Below are 16,218 nucleotides of genomic sequence, written 5' to 3' on the forward strand. Positions count from 1 at the left end.
TCTTCATTGAACAGGTTTGCTGTCCTTGTAAGAAGGAAATTTGAGGGCTGGAGAGATGGCTCAGTGTTTAAGAGCACCCAACTGCTCTTCCAGAGGTCCTGAGTTCAATTCCCAGCAACCACATGGTGGCTCACAACCATCTGTAATGAGATCTGGTGCCCTCTTCTGGCCTGCAGGGACACATGCAGGCAGAACACTGTATACATAATAAATAAATACATTTTTTTTTTTTTAAAAAAAAAAGGGAATTTGAGCAGAGGCCTCCAGACACGCCTTCCTTCCTAGCCCTCAGAACACATAACGCCCCCACCCCGCCCAACACACACCTCTTGATTTCACCCTTTCAGCCTTCAAAGCATCAAGGTGACCACTAAGTGTCTTTCAAGGCACTTGTGTGTGCAGTCCCGGCTGCAGGGGCCCTGGCAAATGAACCCTGCCTTCACCCCCATGCTATCATTCTACTACCCAGGGGACTAATGTCCTCCTACTTTTTCTCCCAGCTACCTTGGGATAAAAAAGACAGCCAGACCAGGCGGTGGTTGGCGGCGGCACATGCCTTTAATCCCAGCACTCGGGAGGCAGAGGCAAGCGGATCTCTGAGTTCGAGGCCAGCCTGGTCTACAGAGCGAGTTCCAGGACAGCCAGGACTAAAGGACAGCCAGTTGTAGGGAGAAGTGTGAAGGGAGGAAGGAGTATGCGTGGCTCTGTGAAAAGCCAAGAAGCAGGCATAGGAACAGGGTCTACTTGAGAAAGCAGACTGCTAGAGTATGTGTGCACGCGCACGCACGCGCGCGCATGTATCTGTGCGTCTGCACCTTGGTGTGGGTCCTTAGGGTATCCCCTTCCCTTCCCATCCCGTGCCAAGCCCCACGTCTTCTGACTGAACTTTCTGCAGAGCCCTTGGGCTCCGCCGTACCTGTTGGTGCTGCTGCAGAGAAACAGGGCACCTGCCCGTGGGAGGCCCGTGGCCTGACTCCCTGTGGTCCAGGCCATCGTTTGCCACAGGCCCGGCTCCCCCACCGTCTGTCTCTAGGTCCTCTGCTGAGGGTATCTGACGCAGTCGGGGCTTCTCACTCGGTTTGGCAGGCCTCTGGGGAGGGGAGATGGCTGGCTGAGAAGTGGGGTAGAGAGAGGGTGGGTGGCAGGGCACGGGTTGGGTGAGGCCACATTCACCTTGTTAGGTCCCCGGCAACCACTTCTCCGGTCCTCCAGGCCTCTCCTCTCCCCCCGCCCTGCTCTGCGCCCTTCGTCCAAACCCACAGGGGCTCAGCTGGGCCCGCCCTCGGCACCTCTCCTACCAGTTCCCAGTTCCTCTCACCTTGATCAGCTGGACATGAGGTTTGAGCCGATCCTGGCGGGGCTGCAGGGGGCCCAGCAGAGGGGAGGCAGTGGTGCTGGGGGGCAGGGGCTCTGAGCGGGTCCGGTTAAGTGGCCGGTGGAGGCCTGACCCGGAGAGCCGCTCGGTGGTCAGTAAGGGCTGGGCAAAATGGAAGGGCAAGGGCCCAAGCCCAGGCACTGGAAAGAATGGGACGTATGTAAGGAAGGGGGTCCTGGGAGCCAGGAAAGAGGCGGGGCGTGGAGTAGAGGCGGGGCTTTGCAGGGGGAGACGCACAATGAGGGACTAGGGGGCGGGGCCTTCCCAGGGCCCGGCCCCTTGGCAGGGCGCACAAATCCTGCCCATTCTGGGAGAAGCAGCAAGACTCACCCGTCCACAGCGGGGTATGGGAGACTGAGGGATCCAGCAGCAGAATGGGCTGCAGGCGGGAGGGTAAGGTGCTCCCAGCCTCTGGCTCCAGACCATGGTGCAGGAAAAGCGGAGCATGGGGGTTCCCCAGGACAGGACCCCGAGGGCCCAAAGTCGAATGGGTCCTGCGGTCACCGTCAGCCTGAAAGAAAGGTAAGAAGTCAGCGCCGGACGGGGATTCCGGGTGAGGAAGATAAGGACAGGCAACAGGACACAGACAGGACAGAGGCTGGAGGAGTGCGGAGTGTGGGCAGGGCGCCCCGGCCACTCACCCTGGCAGGGGCAGGCAGCCCCAGTGTGATTGCGGGCAGCAAGGACATGGTCGGCAAAGCGAACGGGGCCAGAGAAGTCTCCTGCAGCCGCAGCCGCTGGCCCAAGAGCGCCTGCCATGAGGAGCAGGGTGACGGGTCACCAGTCCTGAAACTCGACCTACCCCTGGCATGCCTGTCCCCAGAACACCCAACAGGCCTTGCTAGGGGCTGCCCACACCCTGAAGCCTCAGGCCGGGTCCCACGTGCTAGAGAAAGGCCCGGACTCAGAACTGCCCCAGGGAAGCCCAGCCCCAGCAAAGGCCTTACCTCTGAGCCCAGGGCAGGGTTGGGGCCATGCTCGCTGTCATTGGGGGAGCTACACCCCGAGGCTGGTGTACTGCTGCTACTGGGGGAGGAATCTGAGAGGGGAGAGGGAAAGGGAAGGCGTCGTCAGGGTCGGGAGTGGTCAACCCTGCCTGGGCAGGATTCCCGGGCACGGTTCCTCCCCTCCTGGGATGTATTTCTGCTTTCTTCCTAGAGGAACAGAAAGCCACCAGCCTGTGACACCTTCAGCCGATGTTTTTAGGGAGCTAGCTCCCATTGCCCCAGCAAACGTCAACTGAACAGACCCAACGGGCTTAGTCGGGGGTTCGCCTCCACCCGCCCTCTCACGGGCGGGTGTGTGGGGGTACACTCTGTGCAGCACTTAGCAGTTCCACGTGGGGACTTCCATCTGGGTGGAACCTGGTCCCAAGGGACACCAGCAGGGGTCAGGAGGGCAACCTGGTGGCCCTGTTGGCCCTCACCTCCGAGGGTCTCTGCAGGCCGCCGCCGCAGGCTGGGCGGGGCACTCTCCTTTCTAAGCAGGGGGTTCTTGCGCCGCTCCAGGGATTTCTTGGGCTTATAGCGCAGCTTCAGGTTGGGCTCAGACACTGTGGAGGAAGGGGTGCCACCCATCACTATGCCAGCTACCCTTCTATTTGTTTATTTATTTATTTATTTACTTACTTACTTATTATTTATTTATTTACTTACCTATTTATTTATTTATTTATTTATTTATTTATTTATTTATTTATTTATTTGAGACAGGGTCTCACTACATAGACCAGGCTGGCCTTAAACGCACAGCGATCCGATCCACCTGCCTCTGCCTACTGAGTGCTGGGACTAATGGCGTGCGCCACCACACCAGGCCTTTCCCGTGCCCTTTAATTCCCCTCCCAGACACCTCTATGGGTTAAAAAGAAAAAAGGCAAAGCCGGGGGGGGGGTGGAGGAGGGTGTGTGTGGGGGGGGTGTGGGGAGGACCGTCCCAGCCCTCCCTCAACCCCATACTCTTGACCTAAATCTAAGGCCCTTCGCCTCCTCCAAGCCTGCCAAGGTCTGCCCCGCTCACCTGTTTTACGCAGGGGAAAGTGTTCCGGGGCTTCGGTGGGCAGGCTGGTCACTGGCGGCAGGAAGCTGCTAAGCATGGAGCGGGCAGCACCCTCTGTATCCAAGGGCTCAAGAGTTCTGCAGGGTGAGCGGCAAGGCTGCTTCAGAAGCCCGTGACACCCCCAACGCCCTGAAATCTCACTCAGCACAGATGCCCTCCCGAGCCCTGAGCCCAGGCTGCCAGGAAATCGGCCCCCAACGGAGCTGGGCAGGGTGGAGCCCAGCACGACAGGAGTCATCTCCAGGTGGCAGTAGCGAGTCACCCATGCTAATGTAGATGTCCTGCTCCAGGTATAAAACCCAGGCCTGGGCGCTTAGGGCCCCCTGGAGACTCGGTGTCTCCCGTGGTAGGGGCCTTTACTAGGAACCAGGACTTGTTCGCACCTAGAGGGCCTCAGGGGAGAAAACTAAAGAGGAAAAGGAGGCAGGTGCTCGTGGAGGGGGGGACTTAGGGGATTTAGGGGCACAGTAAGAAGTAGGTGGCACGTGTTGGGGGAGGGCAGGGGCCCTAAGCACACCAGTGAGCACACTCACAGCTGAGCACGGTGAGAAGAAGGGGTACAGAAAGGACCTGAGGAACAGTGAACCACCTGTACGGAATACTGGGACTGCTGGGATGGACTGTTCTCTCAAGGGCCGCCTGCTGCTTCTTCAGGATCACCTCAGCCAGCTTCTGCTTGACCACGCTGCTGGCTACCGCACCTGCAGGGGCACCGACATGAGGAGGCTGGCAACGGGCAGAGAGGAAGCCTCTTAGGTGCATTCTCTGCCCACTGCCCAGGCCACATTTTCAGTACGCTGTGAATCCGGGACCCCAGAGCGCTACACAGCTGAGGCCCGGCCCCTCCTGTCCAGCCTCTGGACACTCCCACCCGGACTCCTGCTCACAGGCAGCCGGGCAGAGGGCATCACCAGCAAATGGTGACCCTCCCACGCACCCCTCCCAGCCCCGCGGCGGACCCCGAACGCCGGGCAGTGCACAGGGGAGCCAAGCCCTACTCTTACTTCGCTTGCTCTTGTCTTTGTTGAGAATTTGCCGCAGCTCCTGTTCCTGCTGCCCGCTCTGCAGCTCCGGCATGGGTGCGTCCATTGGGAGCTGTGGACAGAGCCGGAGGGAGGAGGGCGGAGTGAAGGGCAGAGCTAACTAAGGTCTGCGGAAGCTGGGATGTGTTCTAAGGAGTGCTGTCTTTACCCTCATGGGCTCCGCCGGGCGCTGTGGCTGTTGCAGGCCCGCCAGGAAGAGACGGCGGTGCAGGCGCTGGGGATGCTGCAGGGCCAGCAGCGCGGGCTCCGGCGGGGGCTCCACTGGGGGCCGCTGGCCCACTCGCAGATCCATGGGCTGGGACTGAGAGCCTGGCGTGTCTGGCCGGAGGGCGGGGCAGCCTGGGGACACACAGCAGAGTCAGGTGGACGGCCAGTCTGCAGGGACACCGTCACAGACGACCGAACCCTCCGGGGCTGATTTAACATCAGTCAAAAACACCCTCGGGGGACCTTTTCCGCACAGGAGCCTGTCGGCGGCGAGCTACAGGTGGGTCCTGGATTCCGTTCGACCCGTGAGACAGGAGGTCTACAGACTACAGACAAGCTCCCTTCCAATTGCTGGTGGCGAGAAGTGAGCCATAGGTCTGTCAGCATGGCGTCTCCCCCCTAGAATGCTTCTCCATTGGCTTGGAGCTAAGGCCACCCCACAGGGTTTTCTGAGAGCGTGATGCAGTTTTAGGCTCTATACTCTTTGACCTTCTAGGAATGAGGTCAGCCTGGCTCAGGGTGGGAGGGCGAGACCAGAGAGGTAAACGGGTCTACTCTGCTCAGCCCCCAATCTCATGGGCCATTCTCTCATTCCCACGCTCTGTACCACTCAGGTCCTGGGGATCCAGAAACAATGCCTGGAGCCCACAAGCAGCCCTGGCCGGCCTCCTCGGGCCTACGGAACCCTGTTCTCAGGGCAGGCTCCTCAGCTCACCAGGCCCATGAGCTTGTGGTGCAGACTCCTGCTTCCCATTCGAGCCAGCTGCGGGCCTGGCCTGGCAAGAACAGCAGGCCCAGCTGCTTCTTCTCCAGTGTCCTCTGCACCCACGCCAGGAGCACCTTGCCAAGGCCGTGGGTGCCGGAGCTATTTATAGCTCACCAGCAGACCAGGGGCTGGGCCAGCATCGCCAGCTGGCCAGGCTGGGCTAAGCAGTCAGGGATGCTGAGATGGGGGGGGGAGCTGCCACAAGAGGGGGGTCCTGGAGCGGGGAGGGTCCTAGGGAAGGGAAAGGATGAGTGTACAAGAGAGGGGGAAACTCCTCCCAGGGGCCTGCTTCAGGCATCCCCTCACAGAGCAGCCACAGCTGTCCTCAGGGTCTGGCACTGACTGGGAATGGGAAGATCCCCAGCAAAGGACCAATGGGAGAGGCAGGACATGTGGCCTGTGGTCTGATGCAAGCATAGGAATCGTAACCTTAACATCTGTGGTGCGTGCATGCAACAGAACCCACTCAGCTCCCAGTCCACCTGCCCTGGAGGCTAGTTATGGCCATCCTTTATCCCAGATGAGCTAAGTGAGGTCCCAATGTGAAGAGGACGGCCTAGAGTCACCCAGCAAGGGGCAGACAGAGGATGGAGTCCAGTCCTGTTAAGGCCAATGCTCCATTTCCCCACCAACACTCAGGAAATCACCTCCTTTGGCAGGGGCTCCCACTGGGTAAGGGAAGAACTCATGGGGCGTTGTCACTAAGGGGTGTCACTCTAACACTGACTGTGATATGGACATGAGGAAGAGTCAGGCCGGGCCTGCTGTGACCCTCCAGAGGTGACTGTGCATTCAGATGCCACCCACAGTAAACAAATGCCAGGCTTTGGTGGCCCTCACTCCTGTTCCCATGGTACCCAAGAAGTCATTCTGGTTGAGCGTGGGCCTCCATTGGCAACACATCCCTGGCCCACGAGAGGCCCGTTCTTCCCGAGTTCTGGTGTCCTGGCTTCCTGAGGCCGCTGCCTCGATGGTGCAGCGATTGGGAGAGCCCAAGGTGGGGCACCCTACCTGAGGCCTGTGGCTTCAGCCACAGCCAACGAGGAGCAGCCACGTAAGAGCCACGGCCATCCTTCACTCAGCATTGCTACCGCCGGCGCCGAAGGATGCCAGGAACAGAGGCCAGACTCTGTTCAGAACTTTGGGAATGCCTGCCTGGGTGTCTTAGCATTTGGGAGGCTCCGTCGGGGAGCCCCGTGACACCGTACAGGAGTGGGGAAAGTCCTCTGGGAAGCCTCCTTCAGGCATTTTCCCATGAACACCCACATCAGCTTGGTCTCCTCCGTGTGAATAAAGCCACCGACGACTCAGGCAGTGCCTTTTCCCCCAATAAACCCAGAACCTTTTATCCCCTCGTCTTTGGCTCACAGCATCTCCCGCCAATGCTGGCCTCACCCCGCCCTACATTCTACTCCCCCAAACTTCACCTACTGCTCAAAGCCCAGCTGGACCTAGGCCGGTGTGAAGCAGCCCTTCCCCCCAGACTCCATGTTGGATGCTCACAGCATTGAAAGCTGTCCAAGAGCAGTACCACACCTGGGTTCAGCTCCAAAGCTGGGCCTTTGGTTCGCCATTGCTCATCATCATCCTAGGACTTAGAATACCGTGACGTGGCGTAAGGTGGACACTCAATAGACCCAGAATCCTGGGGAAAGCTTGGTATCTTTTCCACAGTGGCCCAGGACGGTGGTTCACAGGGATGGGGTTCATTATCGATTCCGAGTGACAGGATGAACTCATGGGCCACGTTTCTCTCATTTAGCACGGGTCACACGTTGCTACCACTATTTTTTTCTCCCTCCTTTTGTGTGTCCTGTCTTCCCAAGCTCTGGGACGGCTAAGATCTTCTGGCCTTTCAGGTCTCCCTGCTGTGTGGAATCACTACAGACTTGGTAGATCTGGTGACTGCACCCCCACCCCCACCCTCACCCCGGGAGTTAAGGAAAGACAGCTTTGACTTCCATCCTAGACCTAGGCAGCAGCAGGAAGTCCACTGCAAACCAGTCTTCCAGATGAGTGAGTGACGGCCAGCAGGGACGACCCAGAGAAAGCCGTCTCACCCGTGAGAAACAGCGTTCTTCCCTGAAGGGCCCCTAAGAGAACCGAATGGCTTGAAAACGAGAACATGTATCTCTCCTAGCCTAGATCCAAAGATGCCTTTCCTATCCTCTTTCTTCTGGAGACTCAACTTTGTCCCTTCCCTGGGACCCCGCCCCCTCCTTCTAACTCTCTAGCCCAGCCATATCTCCCCTTCTTCAAACCCTCAGATCTCACCTTTCCCAGGCAGTTCCCACCCCTCATCCCCATCCCCCACCAACTCATCTCTCTCTCTCTCTCTGGCCTTTCACCTGTGCCAGGGGGACTGGGGCAGCGGGTACCCAGGCTAACTTGGGCCCCGCCTGTAGAAAGAAGAGAGGTGAAGGTATGTCTGGGCGCGGCGGGGTGGGGGTGGGATGGGGGAGAAGGGCTACTGCCTCTGGAGGGGGCAAGCTCCCTGCCGCTCCAGGCTGGCTGAGTGGAATCTCCAGCTTCTGTGGCCAGCTACTGCGTGACTCAGCCAGCTACCCGGCAGCTTGGACGCAATGCACAACAAGAACCCAAGGAAGCCCCAGCTCACCCCACAATGCCCTCAGCCCTCCCTCATGTGGTCAGATACCATCTTCTCTGGGCAGTCAGAGCACACTCCCAACAGCCTGAGGGGGGGGAAAGCAGGCTGAGAGGTGCGCAGGGCCAGAAGTGGGAGCATGTGTCCAGGGAGGGCAGGAGAGAGCTGGGGAGCAGGCCCGGAGAAACGTAGAGTAACTGTCAGGAACAGGAACCGTCTTCACAGTGGGAAAGGACTGGGCTGTGGCCGCAGGTCAGGAGAGATCTGGTAGGAGCTGTGAAGCAGGGCAGATGCACACCCCCAAGGCCCCCAGTGTAGGGTCCTCTCCCTCAGCTGCTCCATTCTGTGTCTGGCCACCTTGATTGTCCAAGAAGAAAGACCCACCAAGCCTCTCTGAGATAAGCAGGGCTTGAAATCTATTCTCCGGAAATGGCCACCTCTCCCAGGCTCCTAAGCCCACTCAGAACCCACAAAACTACAACAGGAGCTTGGGCTGATTGGCAACAGACAGACCCAGGCAGGCTGGGCGGGGGAAGCAGATGGGAGTTCTTAGGCCACCTGTCCACAGTGAACACCCTTCGCCATGCCAGCTCAGGCCCGAGGGACTGAAGGCCCTCCCGGAAGGGTCAAGGAAATGGAGGGCTTTCTACAGGCAGCATTTAGTGGCTCTGCTCCTCAGAGCAGACCTAGGACGCAAGGCTACTTCCTGAAGGGAGTATTGGTGCTGCTTTCTGGACCTGTACTGACGAGCAGCTCCAGGCAGAAAGGCACTCAAACCAATGGCCCATCCTACATTAGCACGCATGCCTCGGTACACAGTTCTGTGCAGACATGCCACCCCACCCATTAGTTCAGTCACCTTTGGAGGTCTGCCCAAGCTGGTGTCGTGACGGGGCCGATCCCATCTGTTCTCCTCACTTCCCATGCACCCACAGTGTCCCCACACCTCAGCACGGCATTAATTATGCATGGTATCGATGGTGTGTATCAGCCATCATTACCTGCAACAACATCTCCTAACGCACACGAGGCCCTTTTGGTACTGATGAATCACACACAATGATCCTCTCCCGACTCCCTGCCTAAGACATGAATATCTCTCAAGGTTTGTGATCTCCAAGGGACACCTATCCCAGAATCTGCCTTCTCTTCCTAGGAATAGTCTTCATTCTGGGTGTCTTGGGATCCCCTTTCTTCTGTGGGCCCCGGCCCTGAGAGGATTCTGCACTGACTCGTAGTATGTGACCTGTGTAAGAGGTATTCTTGGTTGTCAACCTGACACACCTGGGAAGAGGACATCTCAACTGAAGAATTACCTTCATCAGACTGGCCTATGGACACGTCTGTGAGGCATTTTTTCCCCCCAAAGTGCTAACTGATGCAGGAGAGCAATGCCACTCTTAGGCGGGTGGTCCTGGGTTGTACAAGGAATGTGTCTGAGGGAGGCAGAGAGAGCACACTGGTAAGCAGCGCTTCTCCAAACTGGAGGTTTCTGCCTCCAGGTTCCCGCTTGACTTCCTTCCGTGACTTCCCTCAATAAGGGCTGCCCCATGGCACGGAACAGTAAGCCAAATAAACCCTTGCCTCTTCCACGTTGCTTTTGGTCGTGGTGTTTACTACAGCAGCAGGAACCAGACTCGAACAGGCTGTCCGGCCCAGAAATCCCCCTGCATCCTGGGAATTAACTTGCACTTCCCCTCACCCTTGCCTACAGGCTTGCGAGCAGTTAAGACCGTCGGCGCCTCACGCCCCTGGTAACCACAGGTTTGGACACCATGCACTCTGTGGAAAGGAGAAGAACTAATAACTTTGGGCCTTGTGGTTTGTTACAGCGAGTGCAGGGACAGTCTGTGGTGGTGACCTATGACGTAAGCTCTACTCTGAGGAGCCACATTGGATGTGTGTGCATTCATGACAGCTAATAGACCAAATCCAAAAGCACTTTCTAGAAAGAACCTCTCTATTGCCTGGCTATCTGCTAAGAGCCACAGAGTTCAGAATTCCTGGGAATAGCTCACTGCTTGAAGAGGAAAGGCATCTCACGGTGCCATGATGAGGGCTGAGCTGGAAAGAGAATGGGGATACCTTGCACCCCAATTCCGGCCCGTATTCCGGACTCCCACTTCTCAGTGACCTCACTACCTTTATCAGAGGGGGGCTATCATCCACTGAGGGTCAAACCACGTGAAAAACAAGGAGAAAATTGACCTGAGGGGACCAAGAACACTGTCCAGGGCTGGACCCTTCACACGGCTCTTGGTTGGGGGCTCCTCAGGAGCCTAGCTACCCGCTCCCCACCCATTTCCACCTTTTTTTTTGGGGGGGGAGCAACTGCAATCAGGCTTTAGCAGTTCACTCAGTGTGGGGAACCTGGACTAACGCATTTCCTTCCTGCTCCAGAGCATCTGCCTCTCACCCAGGACCAAGCGCCTCAGATATCCTGTCTTTATGGGTACATCACAACCTGAGCAATCTCCAGACTAGGTATGAACACCGTGGGGCTCCAACCTCGGCCCCCTGGACAAGCTGGGTTTCTGCATCTTACATCACTGCCTCAGGCCCCAGTTTTGACCTCATCTGTCCCACAAGGTGACAGGAAGCCTGAGTCCAGGTGACTCCCTGGTCCCTGGCTATTTGCTACAAAGAAAGCTGCAGGAAGGACCAGGCCTTAGCGGCCAAGGGAAAACAGATAGAACCAGCAGGCCAAGGTCCTGGGTTCCAGGCTGAGCCCCGAACCCCCAGGTTGCAGCCTCAGAGTCTCTAAGCCATGACACAAGAAGGACAAAGCCTGACTGCTTGTGGGGACTGGCCGAGGAGTTAAAAGGGCCCCAGGAGAGTCCAAGAATAACCAAGGAGAAGGCAAGCCATGGTTGTCCAGCCTGGCAGGCCCGGGAGAGCCATGGAAAGATGGCTCTTCTTCCAGGCATCTGACTGAACCTAGGATCACTCAGGCCAATGCTGTTGTGTCAGAGAGGGGTGTGAGAGGGCGCTAGTTCACCAGCCCAGGAAGTCAGGAGGGAGAGGTGATTCCAAATGCGGGTGCTCGCCCCCTCCGGAGGCTGAGCTGGGGGCCCAGAAGACACAGCCACCCCAGCCCTGTTTGCTGCTTCCCAACAGTTTCAAACAGCCCTCGCCTGTAATCTGAGGCTGAGACAGGGGGATCAAGACTTCGAGGTTTGACTGAGCTACAGAGTAAGACCCTCTCTTTCAAAATCAGGCAAGCAAGCAAGCAAAGAAACATGAAATACAGCTCAGAATCTTAACATACCGAGGCAGGGTCTCAAGATGCAGCTCAGGCTGATCTCCAATTCTCAACCCTCCTGCCTCAGCTTCCTGAGTAATGAGATCACACGTATGTAGAACACAGAAACATACCTCATCTTTAGTTTATTATTATTATTATTAATTTTTTTGGACAGGTTTTCAATTTCAATACGGAGCCCTAGCTGACCTGAAAATGACTATGTAACCCTGGGTGGCCTAGAACTGGCTATGTGGCCCTGGCTAGGCCCAAACTCAAATCCTTTGCCTCCAAGTGCCAGGATTACAGGCGCAGGCTACCATAACCAGCCTTTTGCTGATTTTTTGTTTGTTTGTTTTGTTTTTCAAGACAGGGTCTCTGTGTAGCCCTGGCTGTCCTGGAACTCACAGAGGATCTACCTGCCTCCGCCTCCCAGGTGCTGGGATTAAAGGCGTGTGCCATCAACACCTAGCTCCTTTAGTTGATTTAAGAAAAAAAGAAAAAGAATATATACTTCTAGGGGTGAAATGTGCCTGGCTTTAAAATATTTTTTTGGGGGAGGGGGGGGAACCAGGACAACAGCTTGGTTGGTAAACCCCTGGTGGTGTTAAGATGAGGACATGCATCGACTCTCCAGCATCCACATGAAAAGCTGGGTTATAAGGGCTGGAGAGACTGCTCCATGGATAAGAGCGCGGGCTGCTCTTTCAGAGGACCTGGGTTCAATTCTCAGCACCCACATGGTGGCCCACAACTGTCTGTTAACTGTTTCAGGGGATCAGACTCCTTCTTCTGGCTTCTGGAAGCACTGTACACACATGGTACACAGACATACACACAGGCCAAACACCCATACATGTGCAATGCCAGCTGGGCGTAGTGGCATACATTTACAATTCAGCACAAGGGAGGCAGCGACCAGAGGATCCCGGCGACTCACAGGCCAGCCCCAAGTCCTAGTAAGAGACTGTCTCAGAAGAACATGTCTTTTGAGAAATGACACCCGAAGCTGGCCTTTGCTTCCACACACATGTGTACCCATACACTTGAACACACTCACACACCTGCACATGTACACACACACCTTCATGTGAACACAAGCAAGTATACATACACAACTGCATGGGCACACACATTTTTTTTTTCAAGACAGGGTTTCTCTGTGTAGCTTTGGGTGTCCTGGAACTCACTCTGTAGACCAGGCTGGCCTTGAACTCACAGAGATCCCTCTGCCTCTGTCTCCTGAGGCAGGGATTAAAGGAGTGCACCACCACCGCCTGGCATACACACATTTTTTTAAAAAAAATGTATTACCACTTTATATTATAATCTAAATAAATAAAAGAATTTTTAAATGTATATACTATTTACAGTTACTAAAAAACTCAAACAGCCTAAAATGTATGACAGAATATAAATGTCTCATTCACCCCAGACTCCCTATAATTTCATTTGAATCAGACCTTTTAAACAGTTTCTGTATCCACCTTCCCCTCTTCCAAAACTTCACAGTCTTGGCTCTGAACTGCTTCTTGCTCAGATTTATCCAGAGCCTCGGGGACAGACAGTAGTAGGAGAGCGAGGGTCCCTAGCATTAAGGACCTTGGCTAGCACACCCAGTGGGATGAGCCAGATGTGTGATGACATCTGGTAGAGCTTCAGCTGCCCCATCTGGAATCTGAAGAGAGGCCAGCTGTGGTCAGCCACACATCGTCACGGCTGCCCACTATTCCTGTCTGCTCCAAACCTGGAAGAGCCCCCATTCTGGCACTGACAAGTCAGTATCCGGTCCCACTGCACCCCCCTCCCTCCTCAACCACGGGCATGTGCCTTGCATGTGCCCGCCCCCCCCTCCATCACTTTCCCTTCTCCCTCCCCCAACAACAGGGGCTTCCCTTCCCCTTCCACACAAACTGCCGTGAGGTGGCCCTAGTTGCCCCAAGTGCCCATCATGTGCTAACTTGCCCGATGCTTGTAACAAGCCCCACAAGGTGACTGGTTTCATCTCTAATATATAGATGGGTACACTAAGACCCAGCAGCATTAAATAACCTGAGGTTAGGGACTGGAGAGATAGATGGCCCAGGGGTTAAGGGCACTGCCTGCTCTTGCAGAGGACACACATGGCAGCTCATCACTGTCTGTAACCCCAGTCCCAGGGGACACCATGCCTCTTCTGACCTCCATAGGTTCCTGTACACACACTTTGTGCACACACATACACTCAAGCACATTTTGCATGTACAAAGGACCTGAGGTCACATAGCATGCGGACTCTAGAAACCTGCTCTCAACTAACACACGCCTCTTACCTGGCCAGTGCAGGGCAGGCAAAAAAAAAAAAAAAAGTTCTTTGCCTCCAGAGTGTGCCAGAGGCAAACCCAGTCCTGTGCAGGCCAGAGGCTGTCTCATTTACCTGTGGGTACCCATGAAGACAGTCCCAAAGAGTCACCAGCAATAACTGGCTTTGGTAGACGCCAAGTAATAACAGGACTGTTGGCCACAGCTTTGGGGCCTCAGCGGGGATTCTGCTCCATTTTTTTCCTGCTCAGTGGTACCCTGCTTCATTCATCTCTTCTCTAGATCAGCGGTTCTCACCCTTCCTAATGCTGCCACCCCTTAATACAGTTCATCATGTTGTGGTGATGCCCAGCCATAAAATTATTCCCATTGCTACTTCTAACAACTGTAATTTTGCTACTGTTATGAATCGTAATGTCAATATCTTGTGTTTTCTGATGATAGGTGACCCCTGTGAAAGGGACATTCAACCCCCCCCCAGGGGTCGCGACCTGCAGGTTGAGAACCACTGCTCTAGAAGCTTTCAGGCTCTCCTATGGCCTCTTGCAAGAGGCCCAGAACAAACTGCACAGACCCTTTGTAGACACAGGCTCGGCTGGCAGGTGGGCAGCTTGGGATGGGTGCCTATGCAGAGGGGGGGGGGGTCTGGGGGCCGCTGTAAGGTGACAAGGGGAGGGAGATCACTGGCATGGCAGCTAGACATCCAGAGATGAGAGGGCTGGGAGCAGACTTCAGGCCGCCCCCCCCCTCCCCCACAGTGAACAGGCCCCTTCCCCTCCACCTCTGGGTGGCTGGGACTCTAGGGCAGTTATTTTTAGCTCTTGACACCTGGGTATTTTGCAGCCACAGGATGTCCGGTTTGGAGTCTCTTTCTGGGAATCCCACATGCGGCTGTTGTAAACAGCCCCACGTAGTGGTAGCCTGAGCCAGGAGCCAGCCTTTCCACCCCCCTCCACCACCACCATCCCCCCACCCCCCCACCCCCGCCCCGTTTGAAATTCATCAAACAGGAAGTAGATGTAACCATGGCAGTGGCAGCTTAAGCTTCCCAGGAGTGGCCATGTCCCCCTGTCTCTCTGTCACCTACCTCTGCTGGCCTCTCTCTCGAATCCTGAGGAAGAGGTCCCGGGTCATTGGTATGAAGCAATGGCACCTTTAGAGCTTTCCTGCTCCCTGCTAAAGGACAGTGAGACCCTGCGGCCTCTGTCACCACCCAGGGCTTCTTGGACTCCTTAGCCTTTCTGAACTCCCTCTGTAGACCAGAAGCACACACCTCCTCAGGGTGGCTCTCCAGGCTGGACACCGCTCCCTACCTCCAGGGCCTGCCTTGCAGCCTGGCCTGCTCTTGAAATGCCCTGTCCACCTAGGGAATTCCTGAGCAGACAGGCTGCCCAGTCCAGATTGCCCTGGTATTTCTAGGCACTGAAAACCCTTGGGCATGTAAGTTCTACCCACAACTCCCTTGGTCCAGCAGCTCTAATCTTACTGGAAGTTCACTATAAAGTCTAGTCACTATTTTTTTTTTCTATCACAAGGAAAACATCCTAAGCAGGCAAGATTTGAGACCCCCCCATCTGTCATGTGGGGGCTATAAGTTTAGGGCTTGTCAGCCTCTGCCTTGTCTCCCCCCACACCCTCCACCCTCCAGCTCCCCACCCCCTATCCCCACCCACCCTGTGCCCACTTCACCCAGCAGCCAGGCCTAGCCAGCCTTTCTCAACTGCTTGCCCCAACAGGAAGCGCGTTCACCACCCCAAAGCTGCCTCTGGGGGCGGTGTCTTTTCCCCCTTGAGGGTTGCCGTTGGGCTGGGCCTATCTGTGCACCCCACTCCTGCTTGCTCCCTGAGTGCTCCCTGAGTGCTCCCTGAGTGAGTGCTCCTTTCCCTGCTGCTTGTGTGCCTGGAGAGGCGCTTTCACCGTATCCTCCACCGGAGCCACCCAAAGGTCTCCCCCAGTCTAGTCCTGAGACGGCAGGGGAGAAGTCCAAGTTACTTAGTATATTATTCTAACCACTAATATTAATCATTTTAACCACTAATATTAATAATGACCAGCAGGCATATACAAACGCTGGCAACGTATTCCTACCACAGTCCTTAAAGTTGGTGCTATTACAAGGGAAACTGAGGCTAAAGAGGTCAAGAAGCAGGCAAAGGGCAGTGTGGCTCAGCCATAGAGAGAGCTTGTCTCACATGAAAGAGGCCCTGGGCTTATCCCCAGCGCCACAAAAGACAGACGAGAAAGGAGAGAGCAGAAGAGAAGGAAGGGGAGGGGAGGGGAGGGAAGAGAGGAGAGGAGGGGAGGGGAGGGGAGAGGGGAGGAAAGAGACTTGCCTAAGCTTCCAAAACCTAAGCTCATGATCAGCACGCTGGCGTGGACACCTCCTAATAGTTGGTGAAAAGAAGCCGCTGAGGGGGGGCACACAGGACCGTAGAATAACCCCCAGCCCTGGCACGCTTCCACAAAGCATGAGAGGCTCTATCCAAAACACACCACGTAACAAACACCACCCCTGTCCGCGGCGACCCTCCCGCGCCTTTGTCTCTGGGAGGCTCGTCTTCGCTTCCTTATTCATCTTATATTTCCCCAGTTTCTTGAATGTGCATTTTACCATTTTTTTTTT

General features: G+C 55.9%; 1 protein-coding gene across 4 annotated transcripts in view; it reads right to left on the reverse strand.

The window, feature by feature from the left end:
- Window positions 1–16,218, reverse strand: part of Hdac7 (histone deacetylase 7) — a 37,393-nt gene that overhangs the window by 12,789 nt on the left and 8,386 nt on the right. The window contains exons 2-11 of one of the 4 annotated variants that reach the window (XM_076556688.1): window positions 4,624–4,814; window positions 4,437–4,527; window positions 4,022–4,133; window positions 3,394–3,509; window positions 2,802–2,927; window positions 2,323–2,414; window positions 2,017–2,127; window positions 1,706–1,886; window positions 1,319–1,515; window positions 917–1,111 (exon numbers count right to left, since the gene is read on the reverse strand). In XM_076556688.1, the coding sequence (XP_076412803.1) occupies window positions 917–1,111; window positions 1,319–1,515; window positions 1,706–1,886; window positions 2,017–2,127; window positions 2,323–2,414; window positions 2,802–2,927; window positions 3,394–3,509; window positions 4,022–4,133; window positions 4,437–4,527; window positions 4,624–4,814 (1,412 nt within the window). Of the gene's footprint in view, window positions 1–916; window positions 1,112–1,318; window positions 1,516–1,705; window positions 1,887–2,016; window positions 2,128–2,322; window positions 2,415–2,801; window positions 2,928–3,393; window positions 3,510–4,021; window positions 4,134–4,436; window positions 4,528–4,623; window positions 4,815–16,218 lie in introns of those variants that run through there. The other 3 variants (XM_006974348.4, XM_076556689.1, XM_015993225.3) reach the window with 3 other exon arrangements.

The sequence above is a fragment of the Peromyscus maniculatus genome, chromosome 20 (genome assembly GCF_049852395.1).
Source record: "Peromyscus maniculatus bairdii isolate BWxNUB_F1_BW_parent chromosome 20, HU_Pman_BW_mat_3.1, whole genome shotgun sequence".
Taxonomy (NCBI): Eukaryota; Metazoa; Chordata; class Mammalia; order Rodentia; family Cricetidae; genus Peromyscus; species Peromyscus maniculatus.